Below are 24,199 nucleotides of genomic sequence, written 5' to 3' on the forward strand. Positions count from 1 at the left end.
CGGGATTCACGATCAGTTCAAGCCTTTGGTCTTGCGAGTCTTCTCAAAGGTGTTTGCCCTTGGGTGTTCCTCGGGCATAGCCCCAGGCTCCGTGGGAGGCGTTAAAGTCGCCCGCAACAAATAGACGCTCGCCGCCGGAAGCCGGGTGCGGACCCCGGAGCAGTTCCCCGAATCGGTGCTGCAGCGTGGGTTTACTGTACGCGGAATAAAACCTATTTCATAAACATAACGGCTCGGTAACATGTTTCATTTTTTTTGAGGACATGGGATAATTGCCAAATGTCTTGCCGAGGTAATCTACTTCATGTTGGGGACGCGGACAGGCGTCTACTATATCAGTCACAATATTTTTATTGACTTCTTTACCGCTCGCTCTACCCTGTTGTCGCTGCATCTTGACAGGTTGAGTTGTACAATACAATCGTTGTGTTACATAGCTGGTTGTAATAATCTGTACAGTTTGTTGACGGCCCACTTGAAACTGACTTGTTTCGGACGTAGAGTTCACAAACTGAAAAAAACCAGAACGCGAAATAAAAAGCATGTCAATAATAGCTAAATAATCGCTTATCGTACTTAAAAATCGTGGCTCTTCTTTCCCACAAATAATAGGATGGGTACACAATAAATCTACAAAGCTTAAAGGGTTAATTATATTTTCAGTAGGAATCCTATGAGTTTGTTCTTTCATTTATTCACCCATATTGCGACCTCCTCAGTGTTCACACCCTCACGTCAGATACACCTGCTGTATCGGAAACATTGGAGGTGTTATCGCCAACTAGCTATCGATACAATCGAACGAGAACATAGGATACAGTCGAGTGACACCAACACCTATATTATTTAGCTTCGTGTGAGTATTTTTAGATAGATTCGTTCGCTTTTCAATCATTTTCACCCGTCCTCCTTTTCTCGAACACCGTCGCGCAAAGGTATGGCAGGTGTTGCCCATATTCCTGCTATGCAGGTTGCAAGGACTGAAGAATGCACAACCAGATGCATCGGTGACACACACAGCTCCAGTAGAGGCGACTGTCCTAGAGCCGAAAAATGCCGCGTGCCAGTGGCAGCCGGTGGCCGGAATCCGAGCTGTTGATTTGTTGCGGCGCGCCATTGACGTGGCAGCGACCCGTACCTGACGTCGCGGAACACAGGATTGAAATATAGTAAAGAAAGCTTAGCCACCAAAATGATGCCTCTGCAACTTTACAAAGCAGTGAACCCATTGCGCCACTCACTGAATAATAGCACAACGTTAAGTTAAAGCGCAACTTAATGCATCCTCGGCGCGCAGTAGCAGAGTGTTGACTTATGCTAAAATATTATTTTGAAGCAGCACGCTGTTCTGCCACACAGCATACATTGCGCTGTTAAAAACTTCTCAAAGTGGCGTTTCGGCTGCATGACGCTGCATATATCGAAGGAGCAAGATTTGTGTCGAGCGGAAAAAGAATGAATACGATAAAAACGTTATTCTAGAGCTAATATAAATTCAGTGAGGGAAGAGAGTGCCGGATAGATGAATAAATAGTACATGTTGCAAAAATGTAGAATGATCAACCAGCTGCAGTCAGCCAGTAAAAGCAGTTCTCAGCCGTGTCAATTATCCAAGGGACAGACGATAGAGAAAACCCAAAATTCATTTTGGGTTGCCTTTTTTTTTGCTTGCCCTAGCGGCCGGCAATTTGGGCCACCTTCCCAAAGCTAACGCCCAACTTCTCAGGGATCATTCCCTAACAATTGCACCACTGATTTCTACTGTTCGAGCCAAGCTTTGGCTCTAATTGAATGCACTCGAACTAAACTTTCTGGAATAAAGAGCAGTTGCATGTTCTACTAAAGCCTACAGCGTATAAAGTGCAGAGACTTTCCACCTAGCTTTCCATTACATTGCATGCCCCACGTGACTGGGCATCTAGTATAAGACTGTCCTGGCGCCGGCAGTGTTAGACGTATGGAGTGAGTTTGCGATTTAGATAACTGGTGCGTTGTTCGCGCCTTTTACTGGTGTGATCGCATTCAAGTCACTCATAAAGTGAGTGTTTCCTTATCTGCATATAATTACGTTTGCTGCCGAAAGAAATATATCATCTACATCAGCAATACTTGCGTCAGGGCAACCTGACGCCTGTTCAACCTATTTATGGCAAGTCTAATGGAATGTCATGTGAACTGGTTTTGTGGCAGGTTTATGCTGGTCGCAGAAGATTGAAATGTCACACCGTTTATCTACATAGGCTTTGCCTAAGACACATGGATAGGCTAGTTATCTCAAGTCTCATTCGTGTGGACACGGTGTGCCCTCCCGGTCCACCGTTTCGTGCTCGCGTGCGTGTAGCGGAATATGGCTTGCTTCCAAGTATATGGATGTTCCTCCTTCGAAAACAATACATTTAAGACAATATTTACAGCAAGTCATGAAGTATGCCCTTAATAAGCACTCGACATGAAGTGGGGCTGTCAATTTTGCTTGGGCTCCACACGCCTCCGCTGTAACCCCCTGAACTGCCCTCTCCGTGTTACTTTCTCCCGACCCCCTCCCCGACGAACCAACTTGGGGAAGGCCACCATAGGCAAAGCACATGTTTCTTGAACAAATTTTAAAGAAGGCGCTTTGTACTCGCCCGGGCCGAGCACACCATAGGAAGTAAGCTTCTTCATGCGCATTTCCCGCAGAAGCCACGAGGGCATTTACACGTTCTCCGATCTTCAAGTGCGTCCGTGCCGAGAGAGCGTTCATATATTCTGGTGGAGGGGGCTTCGGATTCCGGGGTCGAAGTTCCTGGAGCTGAGAGCTGCAGCGCTTTCTTCTTTTTAGCTCCAATGGTTAAATCCGAGTCGGCAAGGCGACTGCGCATAGTGGTCCTCGTCGGCGAAGCATTCAGACTCAGCACTTCTCTTAGATTTCACGCGCCGGTGGTGGCTTACGGCAGGAAAACGGGACAAACTTACGGACTTTAAAATGCGAATTGTGTAATAGGGCCCACGTCTAGCAAGAAAACAATACGGCAATCAACGACAGAGGTAGCTGCCAACACGGATTGGGGTCACCAAATGTAAAATCCTGCTTCAATATGCCCCCCCCCCCCTTTGCATGCGTCATTTTCCTTACTACACCAGCCGTGGTTACTGCCATCGATTGAAGAATGTACGGCAGTGTTCGCTATACGCCACAAGACGCGCCCATTTCTCTATCGAACTAGCAACGATGTTCCTGATGTTTCCGGTGCATGAAAAGTGTCTTGCTCGCAAGCGATAGCATGATAACAGTAATAACCAAGCAGGACTGATAACTAGCAAGCGGAAAACATGCATTCTATAAAAGTTTCCACCCTCTGGGACACTCCGCGAAGGTGTACTGAGAAGTACTAAGTTGAAAAGCTACCATCCTGAAGGCTGGTAACGATGGTTCACAGAGAGGACATCTTAACAATAAAATTCAAACAGCGCTAAACGCCGGAGACAAACAGCGCCGTGTTTGTCTCCTCCTCATTCTGGTCCTGTCGTTTAGCGCTGTTTGAGTTTTATTGTTACCATGCAACACCAACTCGCCCAATCCGCTGTCCTTCTGAGGGCATCTTATAGGTCGTTTTTGCAATGTCTGCGTGAAACGGGCTTACATATACACGCATTGACAGGGGTACTTATTCGTGCTTTCCTCAGGGACTGCATTTAGTCCGCTAACAACTTAAATTTGTCGTTAAGCCCAAGATGCACCTGCATAATTTAGAACATGCGCGAACCCTATCGTTGATTCTATCTATTGTGTATGTCCACGCCGAAACTTGTATAATCAGATTGCGTACGCGTGACAAATTGTGTAGAAGTTTCTGGAAACTACGCGATTCACCCGCTCATCCAATTTCGACGATCGCCGACTGGGTTCGCCGCTATCGTAGTGCTTCGCCTGTCACTTGCTTTTGTGGGCACCAGTTCGTCCGGTAAAAATTACTTTCGTCATTCACTGTTTGGCCGCAGGGTTTTCGACGGCCACTACAAAGCGACAACATAATTAATTTCATTCCCACATTATTCCGGATCGTGAGCCAAGCTCGTAAATAAACAGCACATTGCCCCCAAACAGTAATCGATATCTCTCTTGTCTGTGTACCCGCCAGGTAGGTTTGGAGGATATGGCATTGTACTGCTGAGCACTAGGTCATGAGATTGAATACTACAATAAGATGGCGAGTTCGGCTAGTTGGATTACGTTCATATGTGAGTTAGGTCGGAACGCACCTGTGACACGGACACAGAAAGGAAGTAGCCAGGAAGCGCTGTCCTGGGGCGCTATAACGTAAAACTATTCCAAACTTTTTCTATTCAAATTGTGCAATCAGACCTACTCGATTGGTCAAAAACTTTTTGGGACCACCCCGCTTCGCCTGGCTGTGACGCGACGTCACGAAAACAGCGATAGCTCTCCATCTGATATTATGTATACACACTGATTATGCATGATTTGACCGAACAAAAGCAAAATAGTTATTTCTGATTAAACGCATTTCCTCATTAGCCCTCGGTTATTGGTTAAAAGCTTTCGGGCTGCACCAACTTCACTTGCCTGTCACGCGACGTCACAAATCCGCAAAAACTCACCGCGTCAAAGTGACGTGCATGCCTTAAAGATGCATTAATATGCCGAACAAAACTGAGTTTTCTTCTGAGTAGCTGCAGGCTGCCCCGTTCCGAAAGGAATAAAAGATTGGTTGATTGATTGATTGATTCTTTATTGGTTTATCACATATACATGTGATGGGAGGCGAAGGGAAAAGCCATTCAAGGATGGCTTGAGGGAGTCCTTCGCCCCCACGCTGGCAAAGACAACAGCAGAGGCACACACGTCCTGTTCACATGGTCGTAAACTTTTACAAAACCATCATATTAAGCACAACATTCCCATAAACCTTGACAAAACCATAAAATTAAACACATTAGTTACTGTCCTACGTAGGGCATCATGCATTAACATACTTTACTTCACCTCAGCATCAAATGACAGCACATTTCATAACAATGTACGCTTAGTAATAGTGACATTGAAACAATATAATTAAATAGCAATCGTAAACAGCCCTAGTGGTCAATGTTAGGCTAGAAAGAATGTGTACAAGTCAGATAATGTTGCTTCGCGAATATTGATTTGTTTTTATTAAACTCATTTAATAGACGTGGAAGTTTGTTTTGGAGCATTTGCCGCCCATAGCCAGTGTGACAATATGGAACATTCCATATTTCTGTTGTTCTAGATGGATGCCGCCGATCGCCCAGGCACTGGCTACTCGCATCTGCCGGAAACCATGGCTTTATTTGCGTATAATAAAACATTTTGCGTGGCCGCGTAACGTTTTCGAGCACTTTCGGCACGTTTACAACCTCGTGCTGCCAGCTCTTCTTTGCTGAGGATCCGTTTTAGCGTTATTCTTAAGCTTCCATTGCATGCCGCCGCGACTTTCGACCAGCCACAGCAAGTTAAATAGGGGCAACCGTACCAATTGCAGACGCCGGCGCCAGCCTCTTCATCCGGTTACCGGTTTTCAGTGCAGTGGCTCAGCCCCATCAAATCCCTCTCCACTTAACCGTGCTCCTGGCCTCATGTCCGCCAATGAGATAAGACAAGCCGCTCAGCGTAGACAATGTTATTTGTTTTTCAAGCGAAGTGACCTCCTATGAACGAGGAGAGCGTTTTATTGGTCTGTTCAGACAACCCTGCGGGTGACCGCCCTATGCTTTCGTCGGCGGCTAATCAAATTTGACGCCAGGAGATTGGAATAAAAACATTATGGAATAGTTTTACGTTATAGGGCCCCTGTATACTTCTTTTCTGTGTTTGCGTCTTAGGTGCGCTTCAGTCTAAGTCAACTACGATCGAATTCCGGCCTTGGCAGCCACATTTCGATGGCGACGAAATGCAAACAAAACCCTCCTGTATTGTGCATTGGGCGCACGTCCAGGAACATTCAAGTAGTCGAAATCGTCCGTGCTACCGTGAGTACGGCGTGCCGAATAATCAAATAGTGGCCCTGGCACATCCAACTCCGGTAGGTTATTTAAAATGGTATGTTTTGCTTGTGTTATCACTTATTTAAAACTCTGCTGTCGATGCTTTCGCGTCAAGAATGTTCGTAACCTGTAACCGTAACCTATTACTGCCGGGTGCGCGGCGTTAGAAAAAGGCGCGCAACGTGTATAATGATAACTTTTTTGAGAAAAGATAGGCCCCGAATGTTGCGAAGTTTACTTAGGGCATAGCGCTCTCTCGGATGGCGTCGAATGAGTGCTGCGGAATCTGACATTGGACTTATTTAAAGTTTTCACTGCATTGCTGTAATAAGTAAACGTACCGAATATTCAACATGATGAAAAACGCGAGTCAACGTTTGCTGTAACTGAAGTGGGGGACTTCTACCTGCGAGACATTTTACCTGAAAATTGTCCTTGCGATTATAAGTGCGATTATAGCTTTTCCATAGATTTTCTTTGATAGAGGAAAACATGGGTTTACGTACTGTTACGGTTCACTTTGTGCGGCAGCCAACGAAACAGATGCCAAACGCCTCAGGCAAGACGTGCCTAATTGTGACACTCGTCAAATTAAAAGACTTGTCCATCGGGTGTGTGTGACGACATTATGCACGAGTGCAAATTCTACTGTCCTCTTTCTTACGGTCTCCCCTTCTACGCCATGGAATGGTTTCTCTCCATATTCCTCTGTGTGGACTAACCCGATGTGACCTACGTTCACCCACTGTACACCAGGAAGTGGTTTCTCTCTGTATTCCTCTGTGTGGGTTGACCTCAGGTTTCCTGAAAGGGTTTACTACCAGGGAGCAGGAGAGAATGAGGTTGCCCGGATAATGGAGGGTATAGAAGGCCAGCGAGACGCCACGTGGAGACGCGTCTTCTCTGGCCTTTCATACAGAACACGCACAGCCGAACGTTTCTGTAATATTTGTCCTGGAGTGCACTGCTCACCCGCAATGCTGTATTAAACTTCTGGTATTGTTTTTACATCACCTTGTCTTCCCTGTCGGACTCTCTGCAATGGTCGACCTGATTCGAGCTCCAAGAAGACGCTGTTGAAGGTAGCCGAAACCTCGTCTCCGTAACAACTAGTGGCATCCTTAACAGTAGCGAACCTTAGCCGTATTCAAATATGCAAACGTTATCTGAATTGAAAATATTTTTTTAGACACCATGCAGCCCACTAAATACGTGTGGAACTAGAAACTCCGACATCATACCTGTCGGAGCGTCGTCTTCCAGTGGTGTTACGAAGAACACGCTGCAATTTTTGTCAGCATACATGAGCTTCATGACTTCAAATGGAGTTGTTTCGTTTGCTAAAGAAAAAGAAAATAGCCACATTTTAGCAAGTTTTCCGATCCAATCTTCTGTACTGTGACATCAGCAGGCAGTTCTATGTACACGGCAATCTTCTCAAGTAATGGCACGGACAAGCATTTGTTGACCGTGCCAGCAGATAAAGCACTAACGTCAGCGTAGAGAAACTAAGAGCTGAGGTATGTTCTAGTATTCACGAGCGAGAACATTTATTTGGCGCTATTGACTGGAAAGTACAATGCATGCGTCTTTATTACTCTTCAGATAATACTATTTGCTATAATAGCATAATACTATTTTATGCTATATATAGGAATAAAACATCTACTAGCAATCACCCATGTCTAAAAGGTGATCTTTTGTGATATAAACATAGATTTTCTTTCCAAAAGCATGATGCTAATGAATCCTAGGACATTATTTACGCCCAACGTGTATAAGCGTGAAAGGTGAACCAACAATAGTTAGTAATACCTCCGTAATTTGTTTAAGACTTTTGTTTCACCAATGTTGGCGCCACTTTCTTCTGCTATAGCGTTATTGTATCTAGCACAAGCGTGGGCATAAACAGCGTGTGCCACGTAAGTTCAGCCACGAAGTTACAGATATGCAAATTCCACGTAGCTGAGAATAACCAAGGTAATGTCGTTTGCCGTCGCGTCAAGACACTTGGATTACATTTTTTATACTGCCTAATTATATAATTATTCATAAACAATTATTCAACTTCACAAATTTTATGATTCGATTAAATGTGTCAATGAGAAAATTGTAGGGCGACATGGAAAACTCCTGATACAGCTTTCTCTTGCTGAATTCGTGCTGCATAAAAGCGTTTTTCCGAGCGTGAAAGAAGCCCGAAAATACACGCAACATTGCCGCGAGACTGGCAGCTCTAGGCACTTCGCGCGTATTCGCGGGCTTCTTTCATGCTCGAAAAAACTTTTATGCAGCCCGTATCGAGCAACAGAAAGCTGTATCCGAAGTTTTTCATGTTGCTGTACAATTTCCCCATTGCTCATTTCATCTAATTATAATATTTGGGAAGTTTATTGATTAACACCAATCTAATTAGACGGAATGAAACAAATCTTAGTATCTCCCAGTGACGACAAATAACATTACCTTGGTTCTGTACAACTACGTGGCTTTTGCTTATTTTTAATGTTGGGCTCAAGTTACGTGGGGCACCCTGTATATTGTTTGCACTGTACACCAGGCACTGACGTCAACAAACAGAAAAGTATAGATAAGAACGTACTGCGCTTTATATCTCATTTCTGTTGGCGTATGTGAGTTATTGAACCCGTAAAACGAATTTCCCTACATTCAATTATGAATAGAAATGAAATATGTCGCATTAAGTTCTCCTATCTGTCACTGAAAAGATATCCTAATATTGGGATGTCACATATTATCACTTACTCTGAAGGATACGCTACAAGTTTGTAGTAACGCATTTATTGCTATGAAATAACCTTTATAATTGCTCTTTATTTTCCGAAAACTACTGTTCAATAGAATAGGCTTTGCGATGTTATGACCCAAGATTTATTGTCGTCCTTTGAGAAACACTTACAGTGTTTAGTTGTCCTTTTCCTGCTTATTCTGCGAATTTATTGGTTTTCTTGAGGAATGTTTATTCTTAAACAACTCTGCTATTCATTCATTTTCTATGAATTGCTCATTTAGCGCACTTTCTGCCTTATTCTATGTAACAGTTTGCTATGTACTGCCTCACAGATAAGCTTACTGCGACAGCCTATTCAAAAGCAAATAAACAGCATCATCAGTCAAAACCGATACATGCTTGAGCCAAACTTTCTCCTGCCTTATATTCAAGGCGCAACGCATGTTGAGGAGTTGACATCTCATCAAACAGAAGATTAGACTGATGTTTCGGATGGAAATGATGCTTGTTAGCTAGGTAAATCTTTATAAAGGATTACAGGAAGTGTTACAACTTCGTGTTCTCTTTTCGGGACTGAAAAAGGAAATAAATAGTATCCAGCAAACGCGCAAATGGGGGAATCAACTCCGTGCATAGCATTTCCATTTATGTCATAGATTTCACTTCTTTCGATCAGTACCATACTTGAAACATGAATTGATTAACACTACAAAAAAAAGTGCCGAAGACAAAAATCTTAGTGTAACCTGCTAATAGGAAACAAATGGTGGTTATTATGATTATGGCAAAAATTAAGATCTAAAATCATGCATGGGGTGTTGCAAAATGCGCATTAAATTCGGAGCTGTTCTTCATTGAGCATATTTTGGGTTTCTGTAAAGCGTTAGCAGATAGATCAGAATGTTTGTTTCAGAAAAGTTATTGTGTCTGAGACACTAATGCACGTGTGGCGATGGCAGTAATGCCACCACAATGACGATATTATGACGGCGATGACATCAGAACGGCAAGTTGGGCCAGTTGGTTGAGATTCATGGTGAGGTTTGTAACAGCGCACCCAAGACAAGGACAACAGAAGGAATGGCATGACGGCTGATGTTCTTGTTATACGGTGAAAAAACAAATTACAGCCTCTTCCGTTACGACTTGCACGGGCCAGATGTGAAGGCAGTACAATGTCGTACAGCGTCTACGCAGCGTTAACTGCTGCTAATAAAGGGCAGGGTGTATTGGACAAATAATTAGGTTATGGTGTTTTACATGACGAAACGATGATCTTATAATGAGGCACACCATAGTAGGGGACTGCGCATTAATTTTGATGACCTGCGGTTTTATCACCTGCCCCCATTGTACGTTACACGGGCCTTTTCGCAATTCGGCTCCATGAATATGCGGCTGCCGCAGCCGGGATTTGATCCCGCGACCTCGTGCTAAGCAGCACAACACCAAAACCGGCAATCAATTACGGTGGCGACGGGCCGATGCCGCAAGCGATGCAGTCGCAAGAATTCGGTGTCACTTGCCTTTATACGCAGCGTGCTGGTATTTCGCATGCGAAATGCGTTGCTAAGTCCGGGCCTACTTCAAATGAGGGAAACCTCCCCAGTGAATTATTTCATTTGCGCATGATTGCATTGAAATATATCTGTATATATAGTTCGTCCTAGCTTCGAGAGGTCGAGACGTTTCTTTGCCATTTTTGGCCTGTTTGTTGTTCTAATGGACCTAGCAAAGTAATAAAAAAAAAGCAACAGCGGCATATTTGTTATTATCGTGCTTGTTTCTCTCTTTTCATACAATATTCACAGTTAAAACTATGAACGATGAGCGTTATTGACCTCTATTAATGGGACGTAATTGGGGTGTCAACAGCAACCGACAAGAGTTTCAGGTAATAGGTCTGCGGAAACGAGCAAGGGGGAGAGAACTAATTAATAAAGGGACAATAAGACATCCACCCGTTCGTAGTAATCGCTACAAAGGAAACCCATATGGGTTCCTCGAAAGAAAAGCTTATTAGTTGAAACAAATTCGTCCTAGTCCGGGACTTGAATCCGGAACCACCGCATCTTGTAGCAATTGCTACGAACGGGTGGATGTCTGATTTTCCCTTTATTAATTACTTCTCTCCACCTTGCGGATTTCCACGGAACTATTACGTCAAACTCTTGCCTTTGCTTCGTGGTGTCGACAAATTCAACTGCGCTTTGCCATCTGCTCAGATGGTAGAGCGGCTGCCCCGGAAAGGCGGTGGTCTCGGTTTCTAGTCCCGGACGAGGACAAATTTTTCTTCAACTGTGAGGATTTTCTTTCGAGGAACCCGCATGGGTTTCCCTTGTAGCAATTGCTACGAACGGGTGGATGTCTGATTTCCCGTTTATTAGCAGCCAACAAGTGGCTGAAAAACACAAATATAAAAATTTGACACCATAGTCTTGTTCGATATTCACCCATCAAAATTCCTGTCTGGTGCGGAAATTGCTTGAGCGTATAAGAATGAGCCATTATCGCTATATCTATATGAGTTATAGCAATTATGTTATGGCTAGTGGAATGTAGCGGTTTATTTTATGCTTTCTAGTTTGATTCTTAACGTAAAACAATAACTTTTTCACGTCCGCAGCGTTGAAAAGTGGCAGTCATGCCTGTGAACGCCGAGGCATTCATACCAGTAAAAATATTCGATGCCTAAGACACAATGCGGAGTGCTACCTCAGAAGTCGTAGTGTGTGCACCGCAGACTTCACCTCTGTGGCAGCACGGATCGTACGTCGAATTTCAGAGGAACAAGTAGCAAACACAGGGGCCCTATAACGTAAAACTATCCCAATATGTTTCTATTCCAATTTCCTGACGTCAAATTTACGTAACCACCGACGCAAGCACCGGGCGCTCACCCACAGGGTTGTCTGAACAGACCAATCAAACGCTCTCCTCGTTCATAGGAGGTCACTTTTGTTTGCTTGAAAAACGAATAACATTGCCTACACTTAACGGCTTGTCGTATCTAATTGGCCGACAAGAGGCGAGAAGAATGCTCAAGTGGAGAGGGATTCACTGAGGCAGAGCCAGTGCACTGAAAATCGATAACCGGATGAAGAGGGTGGTGCCGGCGTCTGCGATTGGTCGGCTTTCCGTTACTTAGCTTGTGGTGGTTGGTCGAAAATCGCGGCGGCATGCAACGGAAGCTTAAGAATGACGCTAAAACTGACCCTTAGCAAAGAAGAGCGCGCAGAATGAGGTAGTAAACGTGCCGAAAGTGTTTGAAAACGTCACACGGCCACGCAAGAAGTTTTATTACACACAAATACACCCATGCTCTCCGGCATGTGCGAGTAGCCAGCGTCTCAGCGATCGGCGGCAGCCGTCTTTTATTCCTTTCGGAACGGGGCAGCCTGCGGCTATTCCGAAAAACATCCAGTTTTGTTCGGCATATTAATGCATCTTTATCGCGTACACGTCACTTTGACGCGGTAAGTTTGTGCGGTTTTGTGACGTCGCCTGACAGGCAGGTGAAGTGGGTGCAGCCCGAAAACTTTTTACCAATAGCCGAGGGCTAATGGCGAAAAGGGGTCAAATCAGAAATAACCGTTTTTCTTTTTTCTGTCAAATCATGCATAATCAGTGTGTACACATCACATCAGATTGGGAGGTATCGCGGTTTTCGTGACGTCGCGTGACATTTAGGTGAAGTAGGGGGTGGTTGAAAAAAGTTTTTGACCAATCGTGGAGGGCTGATAGCAGAATTGGAATAGAAAAGTTTGGAATAGTGTTACGTTATAGCGCCCCAGATTTCACGCGTATTCTTAAACCAAGCTGACGACAATGCAAGTACGGCATCGTCGCTGGCTCTAATATGGTGTACATATCGCCGCTCTCACCTGAAAGGTCAGAAACATTCATGGAGCCCAGTCCATCATCTTGAAAAAATGTTCCGTGGTAGTGGCTCTTAAGAGGAAGCTTTAGCTCGGGTGCTCCTATCTAAATACATGTAAAAGGAGAATTCGTTTTTCTCGGCAACCACTGCACCAAATTTGACAGGGTTTGCTGCATTTAAAAGAAAAACTTAAAATCTAGTGACTGTTGGTTTCGAATTTTCGATTTAGGTCGTCAATTTTTTATAAAAATTTGGCAAAAATTGCAAATTTTCAGAAAACGAAACTATCAAGTTTACAACTTCGTAACTCAGCAACAAAAAATGATATCGCAATTCTGTGAATTGTACCTGATAGCACATCTAAAGCGGACAAAATTGATATGTTACACATGAACCTAAAAAAAATGGAGTAATGCGCAATTTGAACTTTTGCAGAACCCTCGTAAACAACGTAACAAATTCACGTAAGATGTAAACTGACATATCAAATTTGTCCGCTTTGAATGGTCTAATGGATGCCGTTTACAGAATCGCGATATCTGTTCTTGATGCAGAGCTATTAGTTTGTAAAGTTCGTGTTTCTATTTTTTTCAAACGTCTGAATTTTTGAAAATCCTTATAACGAAATTCAAGCCCTAAATCAAAATTCCGCTTCCAACAGTCACTAGAATTTAACTTTGTCTCTCAAATGCAACAAATTTCATTAAAGTCGGTCCAGGGGTTATCTCAGAAAAACGTTTTTGCGTTTTTACATGTATTTGAATAGGCCGCGTCGGAGCTAAAGCTTCCTCTTAACCCTAGAATGTAATAAAAGAACACAGCATAGGCAAATGAATAATTCTAATCGCAATCTAAGAGGACAGCACAGTTTGCGGCTCAATTCCTTTCTGTTTATTTTTACGCTACTTCCAGTGCTCTCTTTAATTATTGGTCTCAATTTGTAAATAATTCATATTCCGCAACAGAGTATATATGCATTAAATTTAATGCTATCTTCTTATTCCAGTAGGCGTAGACGGAAAAAAACAACATAGAATGCTCAAATGCATTTCCCAGGTTAAGTTGTGAAGCGTCACAACCGACTGGTCCACCTTATCTCCATGCGTGTGAATGCTTCCTATGCAATCATGTCGCTTGAAATTCAGCCCGGCTATTGTGATCGACAAGCTTATCCCGACAACTCATTCTATGCATTGTCGCATAAATTTAGGCAATAAAAATGAAATGCAACAATAAATGGGATAGGCATTTTATGCCTATCAAGACATAGTCAACCTCTGGAATCTACCTCTTCACCGAGACAGCTTTCTGCGTCATATTGATCGAGAAGTTAGATCGAAAATTTGACGATCAGTTACTCGACCCTTACAGTCATAGTACCATCGTCTTCGACTGAACGTGGCATACACGAACCATCTGTACCGCATACGGCGTACCACTAATCCTACTGTGATAACTGTGGTAGCTTAGAAACAGTGGAGCACTTACTACTTGAATGGCTAACGTACCACGAGGAGAGGCAATTTTTTGAGCGACAATGGAAATGATTTGCCACGATCCGTTAACAATACCCAGCATCAGATGCCCGGCCCTTCCAAAAATCGGCGAGTTTTGCATTTCCTGTTCGAATACCAGTCGGAAATTGGACTATTCTCAGAGCTTTAAAGATTCTCAGCATTTCAAGCCTATGTTTACCTGTGACCTCACCTGTGAACATTATTATCAGGCCCACTTGCGCATTTCATATTTATTTTTATTTATTTTCTCATTTTTCCTTCTTCCCTCAAATTTTTAATCCCACTGCTCATCCCCATACTTAGTAGCATGCCAGCTGGAGTATACGTGCCGGTTTCTGTGCTCATCTTATAAAGAGCCTATCTCTTCCTATCAAAAAATATTAAGGATGGAGTACCTTTATACTAATTCTCGAATTTGGTGTAGGCGGCTCTAGTTTTACAGCCGTTCTAGAAAATTATAATTTCTTTCCGTTGCCATTTCTGTGCCCAAGCCTTGTCTTACTGCGCTTGCGAATTTAGATACACCCACAAAATTGTTATTCAGGTGAAAGCCTTCAGCGGCTCATGGGTCGAATTATGTGCTCGTTGTCCGGTATTATCAAAAGGTTTACCTCCGGCGTATGGCAACAAATTTCAATGGCATTACAATCAGTGGAAGTCGAACCCACGACCTTTACTGTTAATTAAGCCAATGTTATTTGAGACATTAAAATTAAGATACAGTTAATAAGGCAAACGAACCCACGACCTTTGGTAGCAGTCGAACCCTCGACCTTTGTTGTTTAGTAGGACACAGTTAATTAAGGTACATTTTATTATTATGGATCTAATGAAAGCACTCAAACCCACTACCATTGACGTCAATTAAGGCACTACTAATTAAGGCAGACATTAAGGCACCAAACTTCATGGGAATCGTACCCAGCACCTTTGGTGTAATTAAGGTGAAGTTAGTGAACACACATTTATTTAATGAAGAGTTAATTTGAGCACTCGAGCCCACAACCTTTTTTGGCAGCAAGCAAGTAATGGGAAGTAAAGATGCTTTCGAATGAGCATGTCAAGTAATTTAATGAATATCTTGTGACCGCGGAAGCTTTCGCCTTTATCCTGTTTAGCGTACGCTGAGGTTTTTGAGCGCACGAAAAGGGACGAAGGACAGTGGCAAGGACAGTGCGCTAAAAAACCTTAGTTAGGAACCAACACGCCCTAACCTACGCTCTTTCAAGCGTACGCTACAGTGACGGTGAACTTTTTCTTATATGGCGATGTACAGCTCGAGCAAGACCTCGTCTCTGTGAAAACATTGTGAAATAATATAATGAGCTGCTATACTTCGTAAAGACATTGCGAAGCAGGATCGACACGAAAAATGGCAAATTCATGTTTTCACCTAGGAAATAAAAATTCCGAGATTGCTCTTGAGCAAGAGCTCCAAAATACAAAAACGACCTCTGCCATTTGCGTACAGATAACTTGTAGAAATCGCTGAGCGTAGGAAAATAAGAGAAACGGGTTATAAAAGAACCATCAATAAATATTTAATGGTTACACGCTGCCATCTTGAGGTAGAGTATGTAGTGGTCCACATAGAACCATCGATGCTTTCACAATCTTTAGCTTGCCTTTTTAATGGCGCAAAACTAATGTAAACTTTTTGTTAGCGTTTCTTTCTACTGTCCCCCATTGACCACATGAATGCCAATATAAATAGCGTCATTCACGTCAACGAATTGTCCCGTCTCCCTTAATACAATCAATACTTTGGAAGGCAAACAAAATATCGTAGTTTTATGTTTCGTGTTAAATGAAGAATACGTTTAAAACACTCTCAGGTCATCTGAATATAATGCGTGAAAAGCCGTACCACACAGGCGACTAAACCGAGCAAATCTTTGTCGACATCGCAGACGCGTCAAGGATTGGGCTTCAAAGACGCTTCAAGCAATCTGTTTTCCTGCTTTGTCAAAAAATTGACCGTCCGGCGTTATGGCACCAAAATTCAAGGAAACCAAAAACAATGAGAGTTAAACATTCGACCATTGGTAGGAGTCGAATCCACGACCTACGGAGCTAGTCGAACCCACCAACATTAGCGGGTGTCTAACTCACTACCTTTGGTGTTAATCAAGGCAAAGTTAATTTAGGCACTCGAACCCACAAACGTTGGTGGAACCAAAATTCAGTAGCCACAAAACTGACGGTGCCACCATTGGCGGTCGAACCCTCTATCTTTAGTGGTAGTCGAAATTACCACATTTGGTGGGAATTAAGGCGAAGTTAACTGAGGCACAGTTAATTACGATATAGGTAATTAGGGCCCTCGAACCCTCGACCTCTGGTGTTAATTAAGAGGAAGTTATGAGACACCGCTGATTAAGATATAGCTAATTAAGGCACTCGAGCCCACGACCTTTGGTGGGAGGCGAATACGCGACATTTAGCGTTAGTCAAGGCAAAGCTAATTAAGGTATAGTATGGCACAAAAATTTATGGGAGTCGAACCTACGTCTTTTGGTGTTACGGCGAAGGTAACTGAGGCACTCCTAAATCAGATAGAAATAATTAAGGCACTCGGGCAGACGACCATTCGTGTTAATTAAGGTGAAGTTAACTGAGACACAGTTATTAGGATATCTTGAATTAAAACACTCATACCCATGACTATTATTGTTAATTAAGGCGAAGTTAACTGACGCACCCTTCATGTCGATATAGTTAATTAAGACACTCGAACCTACGACATTTGTTGTTAACTGAGGCATACTTAATTAAGATATAGTTAATTAAAGCACTCGAACCAACGGGCTTTGGTGGGAGTCGAACACGTGACTTCTGGCATTAATTAGGGCAGAGCTAATTATGATAGGTTAAAAGCAATAAAATTGATGGGAGTTGAAATCACGGTCTTTGTTATTATCAGGAAGTTAACTCAGGCCCAGTTAATTAGTCTGGAGTTACGGCAGTCGAACCTACCACCTTTGGTGCTAATTAAGGCGAAGTTGACTTAGGCACGGCCACTAAGGTATAATTAATTAGGCACTTGAGCCCGCGACCATTGCAGTTAAGACTAAGGTAAGTGAGGTAAAGTTTATTAAGATGGAATGAATTGAGGCACTCGAACCCACGAGCTTTGATGTTAATTAAGGTGCAGTTAACTTAGGCACAGTTAAATAAGACATAGTTAAATAAACACTCGAACCAACTACCTTTGGTGGGAGTAGAACACGCGACTTTTGATTTTAATTAAGGCACATCTAATTAAGGTACAGTTAATAGCACTAAAGTTGAAGAGAGTCGGACCTATGGCCTTTGGTGGAGGTGAAGTTAACTAAGGCACTGTAATTAATATATACTTAAGGCACTCTAACCCACCATCTTTAGTGGTAATCAAGGGAACGATAATTAACGCACAGTTAATTATTATATAGTTGCTAAAGGCACACTAACCGACGACCTTTGGTGGGAGACGTAGACGTGACTTTCGGCAGGTAATTATGGCACAGTTAATTCACGTCGACTTAATGAAGGCACTCAAACCCACGACATTTGTTGGCAGAAAACAAGTAATAGGAAGTACCAACGCTTTGCGTTGGTACTTCCTATTTTCTTAGGTTTGCAAAAATGACTGTCAACTTTTTCTTGTACAGCTCCAACAAGTTCTCATCTCGTTAGAAAATGTTGTGAAATAGTACAATGAGGTGTTCCACTTGGTAAAGCCATTGCAAAACAAGGTCGACACGAAACGTGGCAAGTCCATAGCTTTACCTAGGAGTTTACAAATATCGAGATTGCTCTGGAGCAAGGGGCTGCAGAAATAGAAAACGCCCTCTGCAGTTTGCGCAGAGCTAAACCGTAGAAACAGCTGAACGAAGGAAAAGAAGAGAAACAGGTGTTAAAAAATTAAAAAAGATAAATCATGCTTACATCCTGCCATCTTGAAGCAGAGGATGCAGTGGTTCACATAAAACCGTCGCTGCTTTCACGGGCTTCAGCTTATCTTTTTATTGGCGCAAAAAGTAATGTCAAATTTCTTGTCCATTTTTTTCTAGTGCCCCCAATTGACCACATAAATTCCACATTAAATAGCATCATTCAGGTGAACGAACTGCCCTGTCCACCTTAAGAGCGTCAGTGCTCTGTGGCACTAGGTAGCGAGGTCGAATTCCGGCCACAGTGGTCGCGTTTCGATAGGGGCGAAATGCGAAAACACCCGTGGGGGTACTTAGATTTAGGTGCACGTTAAAGAACCCCAGGGGGTTTAAATTTCCGGAGTACCTCACTACCGCGTGCCTCATAATCAGATCTTTGTTTCGGCACGTAAAACCCCTCAAATTAATCAATAAATTAGTTCTTTAGAAGGCAAGCAACATATTGAAGTTTTTTTATGTTTCGTGTCCAAATAAGCAACACTTTCACAACGCTCTCAGGTCGTCAGAATACAATACGTAAAAATCGGCACCTCATAGCTGAGTATTCCGATCCAATGTTCGTCGACATCGAACACGCTTCAAGAATTAGTGGTCATACATATAGAATCTAATCATTGGAGGTGTTGCTTGCAGTGCTTCTGAAGCATGGAAGCAATCTACAGACAACCATTCACAGCGCTATACAGCTCATTACACTTACATCTGTGCCATAGGAACGGTCACATGCGCACATATGGGAAGAACTGTTCTCTGTAAAGTGTCAGCCCGTCATCAATAAGCTCAGGGATGGCATGATTTATTCACGAAGCATCCAAATATATGTCTAAATATGCACACGCGTGCATTGTCTATCGCTTCCCCGTTGACCGACTTTTCACCTGCTGACCACTGTTAAAGTTATCGCTAGCTGCAAGGTTCGTCTGTGCGTATCAGAATTTCTCGATTGTTGTAGCCAATTCCCTCTGCAGTCCTTGCTGCCACCGAATCTTGTAGTTTGATAGCATATATGAGTCGAAAAGCGTTTTACATTCTCGAAGACAGCGATTACGCTGGGGGGGGGGGGGGTGATTTGTGCACGTGTTCTGTATAAGTAGGCGATGCGTCTGATCCGTAGATCACATCTTGACGATCAACGTATCTGCCTGTCATTTTCGTTTTGCTTCAGCGCAGCTTGTTTTTGTAGGCACAGGCTTGACCAACAAAGAGTTAGTTTTGTGACTCGCCGTTTTATAGTAGTCTAAGTGTTCACTGTCCCGACAAAGTGACTATATAGCTTTCATCGGAAAACAATGTGTTTCAGCAAAAGACATTTTCACTATGCAAGAAGGCCAGTGGTTAGCGGTTTTCTATCCAACATAATAAATTTATTCACATATATTGCTAGCCACGTCTGCTACATAAGTCCTCACAGTAGAGGTGGATTTTATGGCCAGAAATTAACCTCCCGCGGCCCACAAAAGGTAACGAAAGGGCCAACGCTATGACAGAAATTTCACCATCCGGCTCATATAATCTGATCCATCGAATTGAGTCGTAGGCGTTGAATCTTTTAAAGGAACAGCCTAAAACATGGCATAAGTGCGTGACCAAAGCAAAGATACCGCACTGACTTCCAGTAAATGATATTATAGCTCGAATTGGACGATTTACATTTGACATAGTCGACAAGGTTCCGCATACATGTGGATTTGTATACATCGGTCAAACCAACCGATGACTTAACAATCACATGCGACTGCATGCCAACAACCTGCAGTCTAAAGAATATAAAAGATGGGCCTTGCACTTTGCTGCGTGCTGATGTGCAGCACTTTTTTGACCAGACATTCGTATTTGTTAGCTGTGAATGCTTAAAAACAGAGTGTTACTAACTCTAAGTTTAAAACTTGCCGTTAGTAAACTTGCTTGGATGTCCAGCGCTCTGTGTGGGTCTTCCTCACTCACTTTTCACGTTTTTAGCGCTGTTTCCTTCCAAGACGTAGCCTGACCGACTAACTCGAGCTCAGACGTCTGTGCCAGGCGCTCAGATTGTCACGATTGCTACTAGTGGTTGGTAGGTGCGGCTACGAACGGAGTCAGATTGGCCCTGCGACTACCTCCGACAGCCGCCTTTGAACACATGTATCGTGCTACTGTGCATCACTCCGACGCGCCACATCTCGGGAAAGCAAGCTGCATTTTGGTTCCTGGTGGTAAAATGTATTCCAGCCGTGAATACGCACCGCAAAGTTGCTTTTTCAAGCCTTACGCAATTTATTCTAGGCAACCAAGAACTTCGCTCGCATTGAATAGGTCCCACTAGACGTTCTCATTGGCCCTGTCTAGGTAGCTGAGCGGCCCCGGGCAGCAAGCTACCTGTCTTAAAAGTGCAAGTCTCTAGCCGTGAGCACATCTCTAGTCACCTTCCCGGCAGCTCCACATCCTTCCACTTTATGTGGTGGCGCGTTTAGTCACCAAGGGTTTAGTCAAGTGTGGTTAAAATGGTCTAGTCACCATACGTTCACAGCACCAAATAACCGCGCTGTCGCCCACGTCACACTAAAAAATGCTGCTTGCCGTCACAGCAGTTAATTTTTTGCAATTTCTTGCCATATTGATTTCATTCAGTACAGAACTAAAGCTGGCAACCATGCAGTTCAGTTACTGTACCAATTATGAATTGCTCTGTTGTGATCCATGACGACAACTGTAGATAACGGCTTTCTTTTAAAGCACTTCTCTCTACATTACCCATGTAGCTTGGATTCACGCCACTTGGACCTAGGTAACGGTTTTGACATTACGAGTTATGAAAATATCGAAGACATTGTAGAATATGTTGTGAGCGAAGCTTTCTTTTATGCCGCAACTGCTTGTTTTGCTTCATGGAAGCAGCGCGTACTCGTACTTACCATTGGTTCAACATATTTGACTTTCGCCAGTAGTGGTAGTCCTTCTCGGTGATATTATACATCTTTAAAAATGTGCATTCTTCTGTCATGTCTACGCCAATCAGCCCTGTCGTGGCATCTGGCCAGCTAATTTTGTTCGAGTGATTTTGCTGATACAACCATAATTTCTGAGTTGTGTTGAATACCTGCATGCGAAAGGAAAGCATCAAGCAAACGGCTAAATACGACGTATAACACATCTTTTTCTGCACAACTAAGCTTTGAGCATTCCATAATATTAATAAAAATAACATTCGCTGGATGTTCTATTACGTTTCTGTGGGACAAAAACGTATTAACTAGTTGCGAACATGACGGGCAAACTTCAATAACATAACTGCATCAAAACCATCAAGTGTAGGAACTCTAGCAGAAAGCAGACGCCTATCGGCTCCTGTGCTTCTGCAGCTGGCCTTTCTTAGAATACACATGTACTTTGCCATCAGAGTACCGGGTGGTCCGTTTGCTTCAGACGGTGGTCCTGTGTTGAGGAGCTTGCTGCCGCTTAATTACCAAAGCTCTTCTATGCCTACGGAACCACCTCGAAAAATTCCATCATGGTCCATTGTCGCTTTCATGCCTGGATTTATCAGCAAGAGCAATACTTCTGGTCCAGCGCTGACATGATTTGGTCTAAAGCATGTTAACACCAGGTACAGAGCTCACCATCATATTTACACTGATGGCTACGTTACACCCACATCATCTGCCATTGGTGTGCGGGTTCCGCCTGCGGGTGTTACCATCTCTGCCACTCCGTCACCACATTACAGCTACTGCCACTGAATTAGCCGCAGTGCGGGCCGCTTTTATTTACATCATAGATCAGACAGCTGAGTCTTGGGTCATCTTCACAGACTCAAGAGCATCCTTACAGTCCATGAAGCCGCCACGCGTACAGGAACAACTCGTAATGGACATCAGACACCTATGCAATAAATCCTGCGAACTCACATGACACTTCGAGTGAAATCGTCCAGATACCTTTTTCGACAAAAGACATGGTGACACTGGTATTTGCACAAGCTTTACGTCTCCAGCGTTCCTTCCAGACAGATGCCAGCTACCCGTGCGGACCCCTATACAAAATATATCCATCGTGCTACTTTTACATGGCGTGAGGCCTCAACAGACAAGAACAAGCATGTCTTCACCGCATAAAGCTAGACGTCGCCGACACAAACTACTTCAGGTGAAAGATTCAACTCACGGACTCGCCAATGTGCTCTGAATGTAACGTCCCTGAAGACCTGCGAAGACCTGTGTGACTGCTACCGCTTCGCTTCAGAGCGTCTTCAGAGCGTCTTTGAAAGCGTCACTACATATTCAACGGGATTCAAGCTTGGCATAACAGCACATGCTCGGCCCAATGCAAAGAACCACTTGTGTGTTACACGCCACGAAGGCGCCGCTGATGTTCTTGCCGGCCACAAGCCTTAAGAAACTATAAATATCTCTATAGTGCGTGTGTGTGTGTGTGTGTGTGTGTGTGTGTGTGTGTATGTGTGTGTGTGTGTGCGTGTGCGTGTGCGTGTGCGTGTGTGTGTGTGTGTGTGTGTGTGTGTGTGTGTCTTGTAACGTGTTTGTCATGGGTATATCATAATCATCACCCAGCACATTGAGTAGCATGTCTGGCAAACAGCCAGGTTAGCATCTGCAGCATACTATTAGAGCTTGTTTGTCTCTTCTGCAGCCAAACATGCTCTTAACAAAGACTTGGGTTGCATTACTTTTTCTTTTTTGTTTCTTCATATGCCACCCGGAGGTTGCAAATTCAGTATCGTAGAGCAGGCCTCTTTTAATGGGGGCGCCACTCCGACAGGGAAATGGTGACTGGAGTCGCCCTACAGGGGTACTCACGCGACGTCAGCGGCAGTGCAGCCACCAGCGGAGGCTATATTGTTGTACTATCCGCAGCGCATAGCGGCAGCGCCGCCGCGCCAGCCGCATTTGCCGCCTCGCTATCTCGCAAAGATCACGAGTTCTCCGAGCCGATTTTTGCCATGCAAGCTTTCCTTCGTGACAGCGCGGTTCGCGCCTCTCATGAGTGTTTGTGTGCGGCTGCTTGTAACGAACTTACTGCATTGCTACTGTGATGGCATCGTCTAAGTGCCGCGTAGATAAGATGAACTACGCTTCGTGCCTCCGTGGCGACGACCTTCGCCACTACGAAGAGAAGCTCGCCCGGTGTGGCTGGGACCCGCTACAGTTGCCGGCAACAGACTGCCTCAAAGGATGGAGTGAGTGGCCGGACGTCGATTTCTCCGACCTTTACGAGTTCCTCGTCACAAAAACAAGCTTTCTCACGCGACAGCAAATCAAAAACAAGAAGAGCCTCGAGCCCTACAACTTCGTCGTCAGTGGGTGGGTGAAAGAACCATACATCAAACCTGTGGACACAGACGAAATTATAGTTGCGGGAGAGATAAATCACTCGAAAAGCTTGTCGCTAGGGCCCCTGACTGCCTGGCTACTTATGAAGGCCGACGGTCAGATTGTCTTTGGGCACTGCTTGCGCATGGCACGTCTTCGCACATGGCGGCTCTTTTGTTCTACATGGAGATGGGGCTACACATCGATAAAGCGAAGTGGTGCACTGATGTTAGCAACTAATGGTTGCCGGCGAATAAACGCAAGGTGGTGCCATCGCCAATCGCCTATATGAGTTTTTCATCCACGCAATTGCGACGCCGTCAACTAATGTCGGGAGCCTCAAGTACAGCACAGCAAGAGCCAAGAGACAAGGCGCCCCCGCCAACCGCTCAACAACTGAACGGGCTGTTTGATACCATAATACCCAGTGGACTTCGCCCTGCTGCAGCCATAACACACCCAAGGTAAAGTGACTTGTATATTTCAGCGACCTCCCAGTGTAACGCAGCACACATGCGTGGCCTGTACAGCCCCAGTGCGTCCAATATGGACAAGCATTCCCACATTGAAAAGTGCAGGTCAGTAAAGTTGGAAATAAGTGAAGTAGCTATTTCTTCAATTGAAGAATGGACAAGAAAACAATCATCCACGCCAAGGTGGTTTTAGTACAGGGCTGGCCACATCATTGCATCAACTCTAAAGGCTGCCTGCACCACTGATGTTGCAAACCGATCGGCGAGTTTAATTAGGAAGATCTGCTACCCACACAATAACCATAACACTGCACCGGTTAGGTATGGCAGGAACAA

At 44.0% G+C, this 24,199-nt stretch overlaps 1 protein-coding gene across 1 annotated transcript; it reads right to left on the reverse strand.

The window, feature by feature from the left end:
- Positions 1-211: 211 nt before the first annotated feature.
- LOC126543872 (uncharacterized) lies at positions 212-21,689 on the reverse strand. The gene is made up of 5 exons (XM_072284695.1): positions 21,684-21,689; positions 20,979-21,163; positions 12,643-12,707; positions 7,248-7,346; positions 212-511 (listed from the first exon to the last, which is right to left on the reverse strand). The coding sequence occupies exons 1-5, from the start codon at positions 21,687-21,689 to the stop codon at positions 375-377; spliced, it is 492 nt and encodes a 163-aa protein (XP_072140796.1). The 3' UTR covers positions 212-374.
- Positions 21,690-24,199: the final 2,510 nt, after the last annotated feature.

The sequence above is a fragment of the Dermacentor andersoni genome, chromosome 10 (assembly GCF_023375885.2).
Source record: "Dermacentor andersoni chromosome 10, qqDerAnde1_hic_scaffold, whole genome shotgun sequence".
In the NCBI taxonomy this organism is placed as follows: Eukaryota; Metazoa; Arthropoda; class Arachnida; order Ixodida; family Ixodidae; genus Dermacentor; species Dermacentor andersoni.